We start from the raw sequence: 20,638 nt of genomic DNA, 5'->3' as shown, positions 1-20,638 counted from the left end.
TTTAAATATTCTGGTGCCCCTGCCTGCTTCCCACTGAAATGCTAAAGGAAATCAGGCTCTGCAAGGTTAGATGAAGCCCGGCCATGTGGGTTTTCAGCCAGAATCTAGTCACCCACTGGCCCTTCTCGTTTTAAAGACGAGCAAGCTCTCAGCACCACCGAAGAGTGGGCAGCGCAAGGTGCTTCTGGAAGGGTGGGGGATGGGAAGTACTGCCTTATTCTTGGCTGCATTTCCTCCCCCAACCCTTGCATCGCGCAGTGCTCAGTAAAATGGGTTGAATGAATGGATGACAGTTAGCAGAAGTTCGGATTTATGGCCCTGGTGACCTTATTCAGGTTTTAAATACCCTCACGTAGGCTGGCAACTCTTCGATTTTTTTTTTTTTTTTTTAGATTTTATTTATGTATTAGAGCGAGTACAAGCAGGGGGAGCAGCAGGCAGAGGGAGAAGCAGGCTCCCCACTGAGCAGGGAGCCCCATGTGGACTCGATCCCAGGACCCTGGGATCATGACCTGAGCCAAAGGCAGATGCTTAACTGGCTGAGCCACCCCTGTGTCCCAACTCTTGGATTTTCGTTCATCCTGGTCTCCCTTTGCTAAGTCCAAATCTCAGTCATGTGGCTTGTCCCCCTGACATTTTTACCTGGCAGCTCTAGGCATCTCCCAGATGGCCTCTCCAAGACAGAAATCTTGATTTTGTCCTCCTTTCTTCCAGCAGTGTTCTCCACCTTGGTGAAGGGCATCACCATTCACTCCGGTGCTCATGCCCCAAATCCTGGGGGCATCCTTGACTCCTCCTTTTCTCTCACCCCTTCACTTGATCCGGCATCCAACCAATTGGTCTCACCTTTAACATACATCCCGAATCTGTTTCTTACTCCCTCCTCTGGTCCAAGCAGCAATCACCTCCTGCCTGGACTGTTATCGTAGCTCACAAGTCAGATCCTGACACTTCACTGCTCAGAATCCTCCCATGGCTCCCCATTACCCCTGGACTAAAATGCAGACTCCTCGATATAGCCTCAATATGGCTGTCCATGACCTGGCCCCTGCCAATTCCCTGAATTCACCTGTTTCACTGCCCCCTTACTTTCTCTGTTCCTGCCATGGTTGCCTGTTCTCTGTCCCTTGAACAAACCAAGCTGCCTCCCATCTCCCAGTCTGTTCACTAGCTCTCAATGCCTCCCTCCCCGCCGCATCTTCTCATAGCTAGCTCCTTCTTGCTATTTGGATCTGAGCTTAAATGCCATTTCCTCCAGTGTCTGAAATTTCCTTATGTGTGTTTATGTTCCCTGTCTGTCTCCCCAAAAGATTGTCAGCTCCCTGAGAGTGGGGTGTTCATAGCTTTACCCTGAGTGTGTAAGCAGCGCTTGGCACGTACAAGAGACTCCCCTTTCTGTTGCACGATAACAAAGGAAAACAGCTCAATATTAGAACGAAATTCGGGGGTAGGGTGGGGGGGTAGAAAAGAGGATGAGACTTAGTCCAAAAATGAAAGTTTAAAAATAAAAGCCAACATCTCTGTACTCTGTTTAAAGAGCACTGTTTAAAGAAAAAAATTTTAACAACTTTAAAAAAAATATGGGGCACCTCGCTGGCTCAGTCAGTAGAGCGTGCAACTCTGGATCTCAGGGTTGTGGGTTCCAGCCTCACACTGGGTGTAGAGATGACTTAAAAATAAAATCTTAAAAAAAATAAAAAATAAAGAGCACTGTTTTAAAAGGTTTCCACATGGGGTGCCTGGGTGGCTCAGTCGTTAAGCATCTGCCTTCGGCTCAGGGCATGATCCCGGAGTCCGGGGATCGAGCCCCACATCAGGCTCCTCCGCTGGGAGCCTGCTTCTTCCTCTCCCACTCCCCCTGCCTGTGTTCCCTCTCTCTCTGGCTGTCTCTCTCTCTGTCGAATAAATAAATAAAATCATAAAAAAAATAAAAATAAAAAAAATAAAAGGTTTCCACATATTAATTCATTTAGCCCTTAAAAAAGAATCTATAAAGAATACTTTTGTGATACTGGGCATGTTCTTTCCTAGACACCTGCATGGCTCATACCCTCGCCTCCTGCAGGCTTTTGCCCTACTGACACCTGAAGGGGGCCTTCCTCAACCACCTGCTTAAAGTTGTACGTCGTACCTTCCCACTCTCCCTTCTCTGCTTACTTGTTCTCCTAAGCACTTACTGACTTCTAGCTTTCTGTATATATGGGTTTTTTTGGAGTTGTAATTTATTTCTGGAATATATATATATATATATATGGCATATACTTATATACATAATGTGCAAATATATATAATTTACAACATGTTTTTATATTATATATTTTATATATCATATATAATCTGCATTATATATAAATATACATAGTACATGTAATATATAATAACATACAATATATAGTATAGTATAATAGAACATATATAATGCATTATGTAATGTAATTATATAATATACTATACTATAACATATGTTATATGATATAATGATATATGTTATTTTATAATGATAATATAATGATATATGTGATATATTATTAATGCATAATATATAATTCACATTATATATAAATATACATATTGTACAAATATATATACTTATGTATATAATATATGCATAATGTGCAAATATATATGTGTGCGTGTATATATATAATTTTAACCAAGGGAAAAGTGCCAAGTTCTCTGTAGAGGCACGGACTACAAGTGAGAGCGTGCAAGTGTGTGTGTTGGCTGAGCCGTGTCTTCCAGAGTGCCCAGTTTCTGTTGGTTCTCGATTAATATTCGTCCCGTTATTGAGATACGGAACAGTTGCTTGACAAGTTTTTTTTTTTTTTGAGTATAGTGTATGCACGCGTATACTTTATTACTTAAACATTTCCAAGAGGCAGTACATAGAGTACTAAAAACATGAACTTTGGAGCCACACTGGCCAGGGTTCAATTTCAAGTTCGATGGCTTGCTTAGCTGTGTGACCCTGGGCAAGTTGCTTCACCTATCTGTGCTACAATCCGCTCATCTGGAAAATGGGAATAATAACAGTGTACCTCCAGGGCTCTTAAGAGAACTGAATTCACTAGTATTTTAAAGTACTTGGGGAGTGGTGCCTGGCACCAGGTAACTGCTAGGTTGGGTGATTTTTTTTTTTAAAGATTTTTAAAATATATATATTTCTAAAGATTTATTTATTTATTTATTTATTTTAAAGACTTTATTCAGGGACGCCTGGGTGGCTCAGTGGGCTAAACGTCTGCCTTCGGCTCAGGGTCATGATCCAAGGATCCTGGGATCAAGTCCCGCATCAGGTCCCGCATTGGGACCCTGCTTCTCCCTGTGCCTGACACTCCCCCTGCTTGTGCTCTCTCTCTCTCTCTCTCTGACAAATAAATAAAATCTTAAAAAAAAGTAAAGATTTTATTTATTTATTAGAGAGAGACCGATCACGAGTGGGGGGAGGGGCAGAGGGCGTGGGCAAGCAGGCTCCCTGCTGAGCAGGGAGCAAGCAGGCTGTGGACTGCAGGGCTGGATCCCAGGACCCTGAGATCATGACCCGAGCTGAAGGCAGACACTAAACCGACTAAGCCACCCAGGCGCCCTGATTTATTTATTTATTTGAGAGAGAGAGCAAGCAGGAGGGAGTGGCAGAGGGAGAGGGAGAAGCAGGCTCCCTGCTGGGCAGGCAGGCCTACCTGGGCTGGATTCCAGGCCCAGAGATCCCGCCCAGGAACCCCATTTAAAAAAAAAAAACAAAACTATTTATTTGAGGGAGAGAGAGCACAGAAGCCAGGGGGAGGGTACAGAAGGGGAGGGAGAAGCAGGATCCCCGCCCAGCAGGGAGCCCAGCTCTCTGGTCGATCACAGGCCCCGGGGATCATGACCTGAGCAGAAGCCAGACGCCTAACCAACTGAGCCACCCAGGCACCCCTGGGTGATTGTTAATAAGAATATTTATTTTCTTTATTTTGGTTGTCTGCCACCCTTACTAGAGGCCGGGCAGGGAATTTGTTCTGCGTGGAGTCCCTGGGGCCTAGAACAATGCTCAGTAAATGTTTGTTGGATTTCCACTTTAAAGATGAGAAAACTGGGGCGCCTGGGTGGCACAGCGGTTAAGCGTCTGCCTTCGGCTCAGGGCATGATCCTGGCGTTATGGGATCGAGCCCCACATCAGGCTCCTCTGCTGGGAGCCTGCTCCTTCCTCTCCCACTCCCCCTGCTTGTGTTCCCTCTCTCTCTGGCTGTCTCTATCTCTGTCAAATAAATAAATAAAATCTTTAAAAAAAAAATAAAGATGAGAAAACTGAGGTACATAGGTATTTGGGTTTTTTTCTTGACACTCAAGCTCCATCCTAGGCCAAGTAGGTCAGCAACTCTGAGCGTGGGACCCAGGCATCTGTATTTTTAAATTTTATTTTAAAATGTTTAATTGTGAAATATACATGACATAAAATTTACCATCTTAACCATTTTTAAGTCTCCTGTTCAGTAGTGTTAATTACGTTCATGCTGTCGGTGCAACAGTCTCCAGGAATATTTTCGTCTTACAGAAACTCTGTACCCACTAAACAACTCCCCAGTCCCCGGCATAGGTGTCTCGCCCAGTGGTAACGCTGGGCTTTGAACCCAGGTAGAGTGTAGTATGCGAGTAAAGAAAGGCAAGCAAGATCAAACCTTGCGGTGGGGAGGACTGAGAGAAACCCAGGAACAGCCCTTGCTGCCCCGGCTCAACGCTCCGCCCCTCCCTGCCGCCTGCAGCTTCGGCCACCTTCGAGGACTTCCAGATCCGCCCGCACGCCCTCACCGTGCACTCCTACCGAGCGCCGGCCTTCTGCGATCACTGCGGAGAGATGCTCTTCGGCCTAGTGCGTCAGGGCCTCAAGTGTGATGGTGAGGGGAGAGGGGCTGGAGGCGGGGCCCAGGAGTAGGGGGAGGACGGGAGGGTGGGATGGGGGTGGAGCTCGGGGCTAGGGGGCGTGGCTCGCAGGGAGAGGTAAGGGCCCAGAGGCACCGCTTGGGGGAGGAGCTGGGGGCAGGGCTTGAGTGATGGGCGGGGACTGGGGCGGGGCTCAGCTCCGGAGGTGGAGCTCGGAGGGAGAGGTTAAGGGGCAGAGCTTGAGGGAGGAGACGGGGAATGTGCACAGGGAAGAAGGTGGAGCCTATTACAGGAATCAACCAGAGAAACAGCCGGGAGGAGGTAGATATTAAGGGATATTTGGAAGGAATTAGCTTACGTGATTGTGGGGGCTGGCCAAGCAACTCTGAAATCTGTAGGGCAGCCCGTCAGGAAGGGCAGACTGGGCTCCAGGGCAGAATTTCTTCATCTGGGAAATCTCAACTCTGCTTTTTAACCTTTCAACTGATTGAAACGGGCCCACCCGGATTAACTAGAACACTCTCCCTCACGTCAAGTCATCTGATTGTGGACTTGAATCACACCTACAAAATACCTTTACGGCAACCCCTACATTAGCATCTGAATTACTGGGGTTGACACGTAAAGCTGACCATCAGAGTCCACTCCGTACTGACTCGGCCCCTCAGGGCGCCAGGCCTGCCATTACAAAATACCACAGGCCCAGTGGTTTAAACAACATATACTTATAACTCACGGTTCCAGAAGCTGGAAAGTTTAAGATCATGCTTCGGACAGGGCTTGGTTCCTAATGAGAACCCTCTTTCTGGCTTGCACATGGCTGCTGTCTCCCTGTGTAGCTCGCATGGTGTGCAGAGAGACAGCTTTTTATAAAGACCTCGGTCCCATCGGATCAGCGCCCCACCTTTATGGCCTCTTGTAACCTTAATTACCTCCTTAAAGGCCCATCTTCAAATACAGTCACATTGTGGGTTAGGGCATCAACTGTGAATTTGGGGGGATGGACACATGTTCAGTCTACAACAAGCACCCACGCACATGTCCTTCAATCATACTTAAAAAAAATAAAGGAACGCACCAGTGTGTCTCAAGTTTAAGGCCAAGTGTCAGGTTCCGCAGGTCCACCCTTCCCATCTTCCACGCTTCTGAGCGAGAATGTTGAGATCTCGCCCCGCCTGCAGACGAAGCCTACATAGCCGCCTTGACGATACACACAGCAGATGACGGTCATCCATTCTGCGAAGACCGTCTGCACCTCCCTTAGAAGCATATTCTCTGATGTTCCATCAGCCAAGGATCTCCAGCTTCGTGGCGGTCATGTTCACACGGAAACCTCGAGTCTTCACTGCCCTGTGTTGCAGGCGACCTGCAGCATTGACCAGGATTGTTATCACGTGGCCCTAAATATACCGGTGGCATGTAAGGGCTCGAGGGATGATAGCCACGTCAGGCCTGCAGAAAACCGATTCAGTGCTGCCATCGTGGACAAACCATATCCAACTCTTGGTGTCTTGACATATGGAACCATTGCAGTGCAATCCTGGTGTCATCGTTTGTTTTTTTGTTTTGTTTTTGGGTTTTTTTGCGAGAGAGAATATGCACGCATGTGCACAAGCAGTGGGGAGAGGGAGAGAGAGAATCTTAAGCAGGCTCCACGCTCAACAAGGAGCCTGATGTGGGGCTCGATCTCATGACCCTGAGATTATGACCTGAGCCAAAACCAAGAGCTGGACGCTCAATGACTGAGCCACCCAGGCGCCCCTGGTGTCATCAAGTCTAATGGGCACCTTTAGCACAGACTTCATTGGCTCAACACGGATGATGGGCCTCATTCATGTGGTTCCAAAGGAGCCCCAAGTGACTGTTCTTAATGCCATTAACACCTTCCGATGGGAGTTTGACTCTCCCTTGATCCTCGCATAGGGAGTCACGGATGAGATTTTGAAATGCCGCGAAGCTCGTGAGTGAGCAAAGGCCAACGCTGGGTAATGTTTCCTATTCGCAAAAGCCATTTGCCATCCCGAAGCTCTTCTCAAAGCACCACCTTCGGGAAAGCCCATCTTGTCAGCCGGGCTACCAGAAGACAGGCTTCATGACGTGGTCCCAAAGAAGCTTCCAAAGGCTAGAGGAACATTCTTCAGTCCAGAACAGGGAGCCATCGTGGAATCATTTGGAATCTCTGGAGATGTATGGGAGCAAGGGTTCAGGAAAACAGCAAGCTGAGCCTGATTCTTTCATGGACGAGGATTTTGTGTGTGTGTGTGTGATAAATTCAGAATGAAATGGCAATAGAGTTATACATCCATCTGATATGGTAGAACCCTCCCAAGTACAACTGAAAACATGCTAACCCTTTCCCCGGAAGACGATGCTTGTTCACTCTTTTCCTTCCATATCCTGTAATCCCTTCGGCAGCACATAGGCTAAAATGGGGCCAATACAGAGAAGAGTAGCTTGGTCCTTGCGCAAGGATGGCATGCACTTTACTAAAGCGTTCCATATTAAAAATTATAAGTATTATGTTAGTGATACAGGGATAGAAGGAAGAAAACAAAAATATTTTATATATATGGAAGAACTAGTCCTTGCCAGTAAGCACCTCTTTTGTGCAACTGGTCACGTGGTTGTGGCCTCTTTGTGCCCCGCAGCAAGCGCCTCACCTGCTCATGGTTCTTTGCCTGCTGGACTGGCCCAGAACCTTCTACGCCGGTAGCCGTTCTACCTGATTTGGGGTTTTGTAGTTTTCCGTTGGCTTTCATGGCACTCCTCGGGGGCCCTCCCGAGAGAGATCGGCTCTATTCCTGATCCACAGAAAGGGGAAAGGGGGGGGCGGAGCATTAGAGCCCGGGACTGGTGGAAGTACGTCTCTGATCGTCTGGCGCCCCCCGCAGGCTGCGGACTGAACTACCACAAGCGCTGTGCCTTCAGCATCCCCAACAACTGTAGCGGCGCCCGCAAGAGGCGCCTGTCGTCCACGTCTCTGGCCAGTGGCCACTCTGTGCGCCTCAGCACCTCCGAGTCCCTGCCCTGCATGGCTGATGAGCTGGTGAGGGGCTGGGGAGCGGGCGGGCCGGTGGCGGGGGGTGGGGGGCGCGCCTGGGCCCGGGCATGGGGCCCCCCCGCACTAACGTGTCCCCCTTATCTTGCTGACCGCAGAGCCGTAGCACCACCGAGCTTCTGCCTCGCCGCCCCCCGTCATCCTCCTCCTCGTCTTCTGCCTCCTCCTACACGGGCCGCCCCATCGAGCTGGACAAGATGCTGCTGTCCAAGGTGAAGGTCCCGCACACGTTCCTCATCCACAGCTACACACGGCCCACCGTCTGCCAGGCTTGCAAGAAGCTCCTCAGGGGTCTCTTCCGCCAGGGCCTGCAATGCAAAGGTCAGCGGGGCCCCTGTGGGGACAGAGACACACACTCACTCAGCAGCTTGGGGCCTCTCTCCCCTGGGCTCACGGCAGGACCTGAGACTCCCAGTACTCTGGGGGCGCCTGGCTGGGTCAGTCAGTGGGGCCTGCGACTCTTGATCTGGGAGTTGTGAGTTTGAGCTCCATGTGGGGTGTGGAGATGACTTCAAAATAAATCTTAAAAAAAAAAAAAAAAGAAAGAAAGAAAAGAAAAACTGTTCTGATCCTTTGGCGCCCAGGGCCTCAGGAGAAGAGTGCCCTGAATCCTGCTGTTCTAGAACGTTTAGAATTCTGGAATCCTAGAACCTAATTCAGACGTAACTTGGAATCCTAGGACCTTTGAAATTTCATCTGTAAGCCACTTAGTATGAGATTCTAAAACTGTAGAACTTGATAATTCTAGAACCATAGAACTAGAATCATAGGCTTCAAGAATTCTGGATCATAGGATTCAGTGAAAAGAACCACAGAACTATAGACTCGTAGATCCTAGAACTCCCAGATTGTAGATTCCTAGAATATTGGGACTTTTTTTTTTTTTAAGATTTTATTTATTTGACAGAGAGAGACACAGCGAGAGAGGGAACACAAGTGGGGGAGTGGGAGAGGAAGAAGCAGGCTTCCCGCTGAGCAGGGAGCCTGATGCGGGGCTCGATCCCAGGACCCTGGGATCATGACCTGAGCTAAAGGCAGATGCTTAATGACCGAGCCACCCAGATGCCCCTAGAATATTGGAACTTTAGAACCATCAGATTTGAGACTATTAGAAGCCTAGAAGCATCAAATGCGAACCTTAGACGTCTAGAATCATATACCCTTGGGACCATGGGATCCTAGGGTCCTAGACATCTAGGATACAGAACTCGGGATTATCAGATTCTAGAAGACCAGAGTTCTAGATCCATAAAACATTAGAGCCATCCAATTCTAGAATTCATTGGAACAGTCAAATTCTAGAATCTTAGATGCACAGAGCTAAAGAACATTAGGATCATCAAATTCTAGAATCGTGGGCATATGGAATCCTAGAACCTTGGAATCATTAGATTCTGGAGGATTCACAGTCCAGAATCGTAGAACTATAGAGTCGCTGATTTCTAGAGTGTAGATATCGAAAACCCTAAAATCTTGGACATCAAGGAGCCTTAGCAGTCTAGAATCATAGAACTGTAGAATCATAGATGTGTCAAGTCCTAAACACTTGGACATTGAAATTTGGAGTCTTAGAACTCTAGAATTAAAAAAAATCTAGAATCATACAGGGATGGGCTACTGGCGTCTAGTGGGTAGAGGTCAGGGATGTCTGCTAAACACCTATGATACAGACCAGCTCCCTCAACAAGGAATTATCCAGCCCCGAATATTCTAGACTCAACAAGGGACAACCAGACAAGGTTCAGCTAGGTTTCCTGCCCCAAACAGCAAGAGCAGAATCTTTTGGGCCTGGGGGTTAGGAGTCAAGGTTCAACCCTTACAGGTGACCTCTCTCTCCCCTCCCACCTGTCCCCTTGTTCCCTGTCCTCATACCAGACTGCAAGTTTAACTGTCACAAGCGCTGTGCCACCCGCGTCCCTAATGACTGCTTAGGGGAAGCACTCATCAATGGAGGTGAGAGGCTGTGGGATGAGTGGGAAGTGGGGTGGGGTGGCAGGACGGGACGGAGGCCCCTCTGATGCCCCCGTCCCCTTAGATGTCCCGATGGAGGAGGCCGCCGATTTCAGCGAGGCTGACAAGAGCTCCCTCATGGATGAGTCCGATGACTCCGGGGTCATCCCGGGCTCCCACTCGGAAAATGCGCTCCACGCCAGTGAGGAAGAGGAAGGCGAGGGAGGCAAGGCCGAGAGGTACCCGGGGCACCCTCCGGGGAAGGCCCTTCCTATCTCTACAATGGGTCGATGTCCCCCCTGTCAATTTCCCAGGCATCCACACTTCGTTTTTAAATTTCACCTTTTTCCTGAAAAATATACATTTCTAGAAAGTTTTCACAGAAGCAGATTTTAATTTAGAGGGTATTTCTTTTTCAGAACTGCTAATCCAGTTATTCAAAAGGTGGATAGTCAAACCCTCCCGCTTCCGCTTCCGCTTCCTGGCATCCCAGGTCCTTAGCTCCTCTCCCCGAGGCTGTCACTCGGCTCAGCTGCCGGCAGGCCCTGTGTTGCAAAGTGACAGAGCAAAGAGTAAGAATGTGGGAATGTGGAACCAGACTGCTGTGTGGCCTTAGGCAGGAGCTGAACCTCTCTGGGCCCTCCGTTTCTTCATCAGTAAGACGGGGATAAAGTAGGACCTACCTTTGAGGCTTGTTGTAAGGGCAAAGTGAACGGATATAAATAAAATACCTCAAATAGTTCCTGGGTGTCAGCTCTTCTCGCAGAGCGGTCAAATCTTAGCAAGGAAGGAAAACCACCCACTTTCTTTGAACCATTCTGGCCTCAGATTGACTTGTATGGCCTAAACAAGTCCCTTCCCCTTCCTGTGCCTTAGTTGGCTCATCTGTAAAATGGGGAAGGGGAAAATCATCCCCAAAGACCTGACGGGCAGTGGCTTTCTTCTGGCTTGGAAACTTTGAAAAATAACAACTTGCTTAATTATAGATTTTTAAATTATAAATGGGATTCCTATTGATTCAGTTCTTCTAGCATATAAGCTCGAGTGCTTGAGGGCAAGGATCTCGTGGATAGAGGTCAGGTCCATTCCCCAGGTGCCTAGGACAGGACCTGGCTTCCGGCATCGGTGCGGACCGCTTGTGTGTCCAGGAGGCAGGGGGGCAGCGGGGTTTCGGAAGCACGGGGCGCTGGAGGCTGAGAGCACCCGAGCCAGGTCCCAGCTCCGCCACTCACACGGCTAGTCCCGTCTCCCTGCACGTCGGTTTCCTCCCGGGGCAATGACAGCACCTGTCCCATGGGGCGATTTTCGAATTCCATTAGATCATGCAGGTCAAGTGCTTTCCGGGTTGTAAACGCTGAGGATGTGGAAAGAGAGTCCTCCCCGGTACTCTGTTCTTGAATCCCCAAAGCGCAGAGGGTGGGAGGTGATCCATTCCGGAGCATGGGGACAAATGTATTCATTTCCATTTCTCTTTGCTTTTAATCTCATCTTTTAGATGCTTTCACTTTTTCTGCAGACGTTTTAGAATATTAATATGCTATTATTAGTACATTGTATTAATACAGTAATACATGTATAAAGAAGGGTAACCTGTGGATTGAAACCATCATCGATGTATAAGTATTTGCTTTTGAACTAGATCCTTCCTCAGAAGGACCATAAGGACCACTACTCCCATTCCTAGGTTAGAAGATTGAAGCTCAGGGGCGTCAGCCAGTAATTACTAAGAGAAAGGAGCTGAGACTTCACCCCACAGGGCCAGGGAGGCATAAACATGGGGAGGAGGGTGAGCAACTTCCACCAGGCATCTCAGCAGACACTTAATGAGCAGCTGCTGGGTTCTAGAACTTCCAAGCACACGGCTGTGCACCAAACCAGGAAAACTCTCTGGTCTCATAGAGCAGACACTCTAGTTGGGGAGATAGGTAATGAACAAATGCATCCGTAACATCAGGGATTGATAACTGCTACCAAAAAATAAATAAAAATAAAGCAATGAGAGGGGACAGAGAATGAAGATATGCTATTCTAGCGAGGGTCATTAAAGGGGGTCTCTCTGAGAAGGTGATATTTGAAGAGATCTGAAGGAAGAGAGGAAAGGAGACATGTGGAAGACAGTTGGTAGGGGAGTCTACCAAACGAAGGAAACAGCAAGTGCAAAGGCCCTGTGGTAGGGCCAGGCATGTCCCAGAAACAGCATAGAGCTTGGTGTGGCTGGAGCAGGGGGGGCAAGGGGAAGGGGATGGGAGACCAGGCCAGAGGGGAGATGCATATGCAGGTCACAATGATAGCAGAGAGTTTCTTTTTCTTTTTCTTTTTTTAAGATTTATTTATTTATTTATTTGACAGAGAGAGAGAGACAGCCAGCGAGAGAGGGAGGGAACACAAGCAGGTGGAGTGGGAGAGGAAGAAGCAGGCTTATATCTGAGGAGCCTGATGGGGGGCTCGATCCCACAACGCCGGGATCACACCCTGAGCTGAAGGCAGACGCTTAACCGCTGTGCCACCCGGGCGCCCCAGCAGAGAGTTTCTTACTGGTGCTCTCTGACCCAAGCTGCCTGGAAGTTCAAGTTCCTTTCTGCCAGGTCTTTCCTGGAGCGTTTAGTAACAGAGTAAGAGGCTGTCAGAGTTGGATCTTGATGCGCTTGGTTGGGGTGGGGGTGTTGGGAGAGGCAGCCTATTTCACAGATAAGGAAACCAAGTTTCAGAGAGGCAAAGGGAAATGCCAAGGCTAACCGAGCCCTGGTTTAGTGCAGCGATCAAGAGGTGGTTGGTTCTGGAGTTGAGCAAGTCTGTGAATATCTCTCAGCCTTCGTTTCCTCTCTATATTATTAGCATGTGCAAGATAAGGGCACTGAGGCACAGAGAGGTCAAGTCAGTTGCCTAGTGTCACACAGCCAGCTGCACTACCACTGGGCTCAGTACTGATTAGCACTTAGTGGAGGCCCACTGGATGCCAAGCATTGTGCTAAACTCCTAAGAAAGGTTTTCACTCTCACAGCAACCCCTTTGGGTGGAGAAACCGAGGTACATAGAGGTCAGGTCATTTGCCAGGCGGCCTGCCTTCGGAACCCAGCCTTGTAATGTGGCCCTGTCTAGAGTCCCCTTCCTCATGATGGGAAGTGTGGAAACCACAGAAGCGTGGCCAAAAAACCCCAACTTCTGGCTGCCCAGAGATGGGCTCTGCGGCCCCAAGCGCTTATAGGTATTTTCCACTTGTAACCTCTCACCTCTTCCTCTCCCCCCCCTCAGCTCCTTGGGGTACATCCCCCTAATGAGGGTGGTGCAGTCGGTGCGACACACGACGCGGAAATCTAGCACCACCCTGCGCGAGGGCTGGGTGGTTCATTACAGCAACAAGGACACGCTGGTGAGTGGGCGGGGTGGGGCTAGGTGGGGCGGAGCTAGAGTTAGGGGAGGGGCAAGATCCGCTTGAGGAGGCGGGGCTGGTGGGTTATGGGTGGGCGGGGCCTAGCTGGAGGCGGAGCTAGAATTAGAGGGATGGGTTTCACGGGAGGGCGGAGGGCGGAGGGTCAGGGCAGGAGTCAGGAAAGAGGCGGGGCTAAGGACCAGGTCGGGGGAACAGTGGGACCAGGAACGGGGAAGCTGAAGTTAGGGCTGGGAGCGAGAAGGGCTCAGGTGATAGAGGATGGGATCAGGGGGTGCTGGGCCGGGCTAGAGGCCTAACTGGAGGTAACTGGGAGTGTGATATAGGGTGGGGCCAGGTGGGGCGAAGTTGGGAGGGAGGCTGGGGAGGGCTTAGAGTGGCGGGGCCAGGTCTGGGCAGGTAGGAAATAGGGGTGGGGCAGGTTTAGGGGCAGAGGAGCGTGGCTGGGGGCTGACCTAAAGTTGGAAGGGGTTATGGGGCGGGGCAAAGTGGGGTGGAGCCGGAGCCAAGGCGGGAGGGGCTGGATCAATTTGAGAAGGGAACGAGGTGGGGGTGGGGCCGGAGTTAGGGTGGGCGGGGCCTTACTGGAGGCGGAGTTAGAATTAGAGGGGTCGGTGATGAGAGACGGAAGGGGTGGGGCCTTTTGGGGGCGGGCCTAGACTTGGGGGCGGGGTTTGGCTCCAGGAATTGCTGGAGCCCCAGCCAAGGGCGGACCACCTCACCTTCTGGACACCTCTCCCAAACAGAGGAAGCGGCACTATTGGCGCCTGGACTGCAAGTGTATCACGCTCTTCCAGAACAACACGACCAACAGATACTACAAGGTGGGCCTTCCGGCCCCCAGCTCCCCCAGACCTCCTCCCACTCCTCCCCCAGTTGCTTGCCTGCTTGCGTGTCATGGGCAAAGGGGCCCACCTGCCGCCACCACCTTCCAGCTGGGGAACCCAGGCCGCTTACCTCACCTCTCTGCACCTCCCGTCTGGCACCTGTCAAAGGCCTCAAAGACTCGTCCTCGCCGCAGGGCTGCTGCCCTAATTCAGAGATAACTCCGCCAAGCGGTTAGCTTAGGGCCTGGCACGTGTGGAGCTCGCCGTTACCATTACTACTTTATCGTGAATTATTGGATCATTTATAGCAGATTTCCTCACCACCTGCCATGGCCGCACCGTGCTCTGGGCCGTCTCCTCCTGGGTCCTTGCTTCTGCGATTGCCCCCAGTCTTATCCCACATAGCAGCCAGGGGAGCCAAGAAAACCGTCAGAACCCTCCCTTTGCCCTTAAAATAAAACCCGGACGCCTCGGGGTTGCCTGCCCTGGAGCCGCTTCCCACAGGGGTGCCTTCTCATCCTTCCTGTATTCTCGGCCACACTAAGACGCCGCCCCCACCATGTCTCTGGCACCTCCTTTTATCAGTCTGTCCCTGTTTCGTTCTTGCGTTATTTTAATTCTTTTCTCCCCGTTCTGCAAACGTGCCCCCCCCCACATTCTCTTCTGACACTTTTCAAAGCACGCTCTTTTCCCTCAGCACAGACCTTGCACCTTCTCTCCCCGTCCCTCCCCCTCCCCCCGGCCCTCTCTGCCTCCTTTCTGGTCTCCTGTCTCAGTCCCATCCTTTCCCGTCCACTCTCCACACACAGCCAGAGACCACCCCCTGCCTTGCTCTAAACCCTTCCATGGCTCCCCAGGGCCCTGGAGACAAAGCCCAGGCTCCTCTCTATGGCCCATAAGGCCCCTCATGGCCTAACTTCATTTGTTCACCAAACATGGCACACTTCCTGTGTGCTAGGCATCATCCATGTGATGGGAATAGAGCATGTCCCTTGAACACAAGCCTTCCCCACCTCAGGGCCTTTGCACGTGCTGTTTCCACCATCCTCCACCAGCTGGCCTCTTCTTTCCTTTCTGATCTCTGCTTCGTGTAGCTTATGGCAGGAGACCTTTTCTGACTACTCTATGCAAATCGGGCCCTTTCCCACTGATACTGGATTCTATGTGCTCTTCTGAGTAAGCGGGGAGCCCCAGGGTCCGCCTGGCAACCTCACAGGTGCTGGTTCTGTGTCCTGCCAGGAAATTCCACTGTCAGAAATCCTCACTGTGGAGCCCGCGCAGAACTTCAGCCTTGTGCCACCAGGCACCAACCCCCACTGCTTCGAGATTGTCACTGCCAATGTCACCTACTTTGTGGGCGAGACGCCTGGTGGGGCCCCAGGGGGGCCCAGCGGGCAGGGGGCCGAGGCAGCCCGGGGCTGGGAAACGGCCATCCGCCAGGCCCTGATGCCAGTCATCCTCCAGGACGCACCCAGTGCCCCAGGCCACACACCCCACAGTAAGTCCCCACCCTGGGCTCTAGAGGATGGGTCTGGAAGGGCTTGTGTGGGGTCTCAGGGAAGAGAAGAGCCAGGGGGAAGGCAGGGAATGGCACAGTGGAGAATGTGGCATCTGGACTCAGCTGGCCTGGGTCCAAATCTCTGTTAAGCCCCAGACCTGATGTGTGGCCTTGGGCATGTCACTTCCCTTTTCTGAGTCTCGTCCCAGGTGGTGACAACTTCTCCAGATTATGAGTTCAGACTGTTTCATTCAGGTATTTACTGAGTGTCTTCTCTGTGCCCATCCTGTGCTGGACAGTGCTGGGGACATAGCTGTCACCAAGACAGCCCAGAACCTGCCCTCACAGAGCTCACAGTCCAGTAAGGGAGACAGACCTGTCTCCAAGCAGTGATGACCCAAAGTGGGCAGGGCTGGGACAGGAGAGGCAGAGGGCAGTGGGAGCTCAGAGGGCATAGCTCCTCCAGCCTGGGTATCCAGGAGGGCTTCCTGGAGGCGGCAACATCTGAGCTGAGACCTGGAAGCTGAGGAGGGCTGAGAGAGGGGAGTGCAGGTGGAAAATATTTCAAGCAGAGGCACAAGATGATCAGAAAGTCCCAGGCTCCTGCTTTCTGGAGCTCATAATCCAGTATGAGTGACAGACACTAATCAGCTCATCCTGAGGAAATGACAAGTGTAATGTAGAACGTGACATGGCCCAGAGTGACATTTGAACTGAGACTGAGTGAGGAGGAGGATTGAACTAAGTCCAGAGGAAGGGACGCGCGTTCCTGACAGAAGGAACAGCAAGTGTAAAGGCAGGAGACAGGAGAGGACTTGGCTGTATCTGAGGCCCGGCAAGGAGCCAGGCTGTTGGGAAGACAGGACAGCATGGGGGTTGAAGTCAAAGACCTAAGTGAGGGACCAATGCCTGGGCGGCCATTGAAGGGGCTTGGGCTTCCTCCTGAGGGCGCTGGGGAGCCACGGCAGAGTTTGGAACAGGGGAAGGACAGACTCAGGTTTGTGCGGTGAATAGGAGAGAGCAGAATGGGGGCAGAGAGACCAGGGAGGAGGATAAGGGGCCAGGCCTGGAATGGGAAGGGGGCAGATGTTCAAATGGCAGAAGGATCAGAACTTTGGAAACGTCTGGCTCTGGTTGGGTGTTAGGGTGGCAAGTTCGGGGGGGTGGGGAGCTGTTGGAATCAGTTTGGGCTTTCCTGCTGAGTGAGCCTCAGTGTCCTCTGTAAAATGGGATCAGTGTGCTTCCCTTGGCCCTGAGGTCTTGGGGTGCAGTGCTCAGTGAAATCATTCGTGACACTTCTTGAGGCCCCGTCAGCCTATCTCGTTGTCTTCTCCACTGGCCCTAGGGGGGAGCACCTGTTATCATCCCCATTCTCTAGTTGTGCAAACAGGTTCATATGGGTGAAGATATCCTGAGCCCGGGGCCCCCTCACCTCCACCTCTCCCCTCTCCCCAGGACAAGCTTCTCTGAGCATCTCCGTGTCTAACAGCCAGATCCAGGAGAACGTGGTGAGACCCTGCCCACACCCCATGGTCCCAAGGGCGTCCTCTGCCTCCCATGCAGCCTTCCACCCCCCCCCCCCCAGTCTCGTCAACGCCCCATCTCAATTTGCACCCTTGACCCTCCCCGTCCCCACCATGCAGGACATCGCCACTGTCTACCAGATCTTCCCGGATGAGGTGCTGGGCTCCGGGCAGTTTGGAGTGGTCTATGGAGGTATGGCTGCTTCCTAGCTAATCCAGAAGGGGTCCGGGGGGTTCCTGGGCTCCAGACCTTTCTCTCTGATTGGCTGCATGCTCACTTCCGGTTCTGGTTGACTTCGAAAGCTAGATCCTCGAGGCAGAGGGGTGCAGGCCCTCCTTTTCTCACTGGGAAAAGCCAATGGGCTTTCTCCGATTCTTAACAGGGAGAGCGAATTCTGCACTCTGATTGGCCACAGAGCTAGTCCCTAGATTCTGATTGGTTATAAATCTAGTTTCCCATGTGATAGATTTCCCTCCTCAGAGCTCTTGTCTTTTACCTTCTTCATTCCCCCTTTATTCCCAAGGCCCCCTACCCCTCACATCCCTCCTGGAGACCCCTCAGAGCCGCCTCGGGGGCCTTCTGCCCACCTTTGTTCAACTATGCCTATGTCTCTGGGGTGGTGGTGGGGGGGTGTTCCTCTTACCAGGATTGGAAGGTCTTGCTCCCTTCATCCCGTCTCTCCTACCCTCCGTCCAGGAAAGCACCGGAAGACAGGCCGGGACGTGGCAGTAAAGGTCATTGACAAACTGCGTTTCCCCACCAAGCAGGAGAGCCAGCTCCGGAACGAAGTAGCCATTCTGCAGGTGCCCACCGGGCTCTGGGGCCCAGCTCTGGCCCCACCTAGGAAGGACCTTCCTTTCCCACTTCCTTCTTTCAGGGACCAACTGACCCCAGGCTGGGGGTGGTCAGGGAAGGCTTCCTGGAGGAGGGAATATGCATGTTGAGACTGAAGGGGTGGAAAGGTGTTCTGAGCAGAGGGACCAGCCCATGGAAAGGTGTAGAGAGGAGAGGGAACATGAAGTCTTCTAGGAATTTGAAGTTCGAGGTTACTAGATGGTTTATGTGTGGGGAGGTGGTGGGAGGTGAGGCCACACCCTATGGATTTTCTCCTGAGAATACTGGGGAGACCTGGAAAGATTCTGAGCAACAAGGGGACAGGGTTGGGTGCGTACTTTAGGAAGATCTCTCAGGCTGTCCCCGGAGGGTGGGTGAAAAGTGGCGGGACTGGAGCTTGGAGTCCAGGGACAAGGCCGGGTGGGGACCTGGGGGGTAGAAATAGGGTTCGGCCAGGCAGGGCTTGGGGGGAGAGGGAAGAGGATTTAAAACACAGAGATGCAAAAAGTTCCTTCCCATTGTTCCAGACTTCTGCTCCGTCCCTCCCCTCCTCTGTCCCACAACCCTGGGCCTTCAATAGAGTTTCACAATGTAAAGATCCTTCTAGATACCCAGTTGGTGTGGGGATGTGGTTCTGTCTGGGCCTATGGGAAGCCCCTTCCCCATCCCCCAGCGCCGCCCCCCAGGGAAGGAGCTGCTGACCCTCCAGGAACATCCTTCTTATTTGTCGTCCATCTGCTCCCATGGCTCGCCTCTGGGGTCCCAAGTTCACGGGCGACCTGAACCCTGACTGCCACCCTACCCCCCACCCCTACCCCAGAGTCTGCGGCACCCCGGGATCGTGAACCTGGACTGCATGTTTGAGACACCGGAGAAGGTGTTTGTGGTGATGGAGAAGCTGCACGGGGACATGCTGGAGATGATTCTCTCCAGTGAGAAGGGCCGGCTGCCCGAGCGCCTCACCAAGTTCCTCATCACCCAGGTGCGCCCGCCCCCCTGCCCCCCTGCCCCCCTGCCCCTGCCCGCCTCCGCCTGGCTCCCCACCTGCCCTGCGCCCAGCTCAGGCAGACCCTGGCGGGAGTCCTAATAGCAGATAATAAAAAATAGAGAAATAATAACAACAGAAAAAATAACAGAACAATAATTTCAAAATAAGAGAGTAATAATAGAATGGACTGTAGAGTGATAAGAGAGTAATAACAATAGAAAATAATAAAACAATAAAAAGAATAGAGCAGTAGTGATAATTATACTTATTAGTATAGAAAAATCAGAAATGATTATTTTATATTTTTTATTCCTTTATAGAATGAGACTCCCTAGGCCTGACTATATTCGTGTAGGAAAAGGGAAGGGGAGGGAGGCCTTTCCGTGGAGAGCTCATTCATCCATTTCTTAGATGGTTCACCAAGCTCTCCCTCTTCCCCTGCTCTGTTCCTGGCCGCAGGCCAGGCAGTGCTGGGGACACAGCTGTGACCAAGCTAGCCCCAGGCCCAGACAGTGATCACCCAGAGTGGGCAGGGCAGCGATGGGGGATGCTAACGTGATACGTCATGCAGCCACTCACCTTTACGGCCTGCGTACCAGGCACTGTTTTAACTCATTTTATCTGCATCGAAACCCGTGCGGTAGCAGCCACGATCGCTCCTGTTTTCCAGCTGAAAATAAAAACCAAGGCTCAGATACTTTAAGTAACTTGCCCAGGGCCACACAGCTGGTGGGATGTGAACCTAGGATCCAGGCTTTTTAACTAGTAATGTCAAACTAATTGGTGTCACCTGTGTGTCGTTCCGCTTCTTACATTCTTCGCTTTAAGAGTACTTCTGGAAGGCTATTCTATTTCGGTATGTAGTTAGCAAAGCTGCCTCTTTTTCTGAATTGTCTCTCATGATGGATATGACCAAATCCTGTAATTGCTGAGTACGGAGGTTGTCTTCACTTTTCCACCATTACAAACAACTTCCTGTGAATATCTGTCCACACACATTGCTGGGCTCTGGTGGGAGAATTTCCATAGAACATGTTCAGGTAATAGACTCCTGAGTCCAGGGAAATGTGCTTTAGGATTTTTAAAAAAACATGCTGCCCCGTTATTCTTTAAAATCCCTTTCAGTCTACTCTCAACAACAGTTTGAGGCTGTCTACTTCCTCACTCCTTACTAACTCTGGAAAAAATAATCACCAGTCTTATAGGTGGAAAAATAATACTTTATGTGGCTTCATTTGGCAGTTTACAAATTATGGGTGAAGTTGAGCATATTTTCCTATGTTTTTTGGCCCTTTTCCCATTTTTCGGTTGGATTATTCTTATTGAATTGTGAAAGCTCTTTGTATATGAGGGAACCTTGTCACCTGTGTTGTTCTTTTTTTTTTTTATCCCAGTATTTGTTTTCCTTTTCATTTCATTCGTGGTTTTTATTTGCCATAAAGAGTTTAACTTATACAGTGTTAAATGTTGCCTTTTCTGGCTTCTGGGTTTTACAGCCTTCCTAGAACGGCCTTCCCACCTGGCTGGTCCTTCACCTGATTCTGGGACTTGTTCTCTTGGTTGCAAAGTCCCTTGTGCTGTGCTTCCTTTATGCAGGCCCAGCACCCTCGCTCTCCCCAGCACTGTGCCTTCGTCAGGTTGGCTTGGCAGGGGGGTGGGGAGAAGCCCACTGAGGCAGGCTCACCCAGACTTCAGGTGGGGAGAGGGAACT

The 20,638-nt window shown here is 51.0% G+C and overlaps 1 protein-coding gene and 1 non-coding gene across 3 annotated transcripts in view; both read left to right on the top strand.

Annotated features, from left to right (window-relative positions):
* Positions 1-20,638, top strand: part of PRKD2 (protein kinase D2) — a 33,773-nt gene that overhangs the window by 4,030 nt on the left and 9,105 nt on the right. For both annotated transcript variants that reach the window (XM_026481982.4, XM_026481984.4), the window contains 12 exons: positions 4,743-4,874; positions 7,752-7,906; positions 8,017-8,239; positions 9,794-9,871; positions 9,954-10,107; positions 13,121-13,238; positions 14,003-14,080; positions 15,323-15,581; positions 17,037-17,089; positions 17,225-17,297; positions 17,802-17,908; positions 18,760-18,921. In XM_026481982.4, coding sequence (XP_026337767.1) covers positions 4,743-4,874; positions 7,752-7,906; positions 8,017-8,239; positions 9,794-9,871; positions 9,954-10,107; positions 13,121-13,238; positions 14,003-14,080; positions 15,323-15,581; positions 17,037-17,089; positions 17,225-17,297; positions 17,802-17,908; positions 18,760-18,921 — 1,592 coding nt within the window. The remainder of the gene's footprint in view (positions 1-4,742; positions 4,875-7,751; positions 7,907-8,016; positions 8,240-9,793; positions 9,872-9,953; positions 10,108-13,120; positions 13,239-14,002; positions 14,081-15,322; positions 15,582-17,036; positions 17,090-17,224; positions 17,298-17,801; positions 17,909-18,759; positions 18,922-20,638) is intronic.
* Positions 7,260-7,366, top strand: LOC113243646 (U6 spliceosomal RNA). Its single transcript, XR_003312183.1, has one exon. It is a non-coding gene; the product is annotated as a U6 spliceosomal RNA (small nuclear RNA).

This window comes from Ursus arctos, unplaced genomic scaffold (assembly GCF_023065955.2).
Source record: "Ursus arctos isolate Adak ecotype North America unplaced genomic scaffold, UrsArc2.0 scaffold_19, whole genome shotgun sequence".
NCBI lineage: Eukaryota > Metazoa > Chordata > Mammalia > Carnivora > Ursidae > Ursus > Ursus arctos.
Note: the sequence above shows the minus strand (reverse complement) of the source record. Positions and strands in the feature narration are given on the sequence as shown.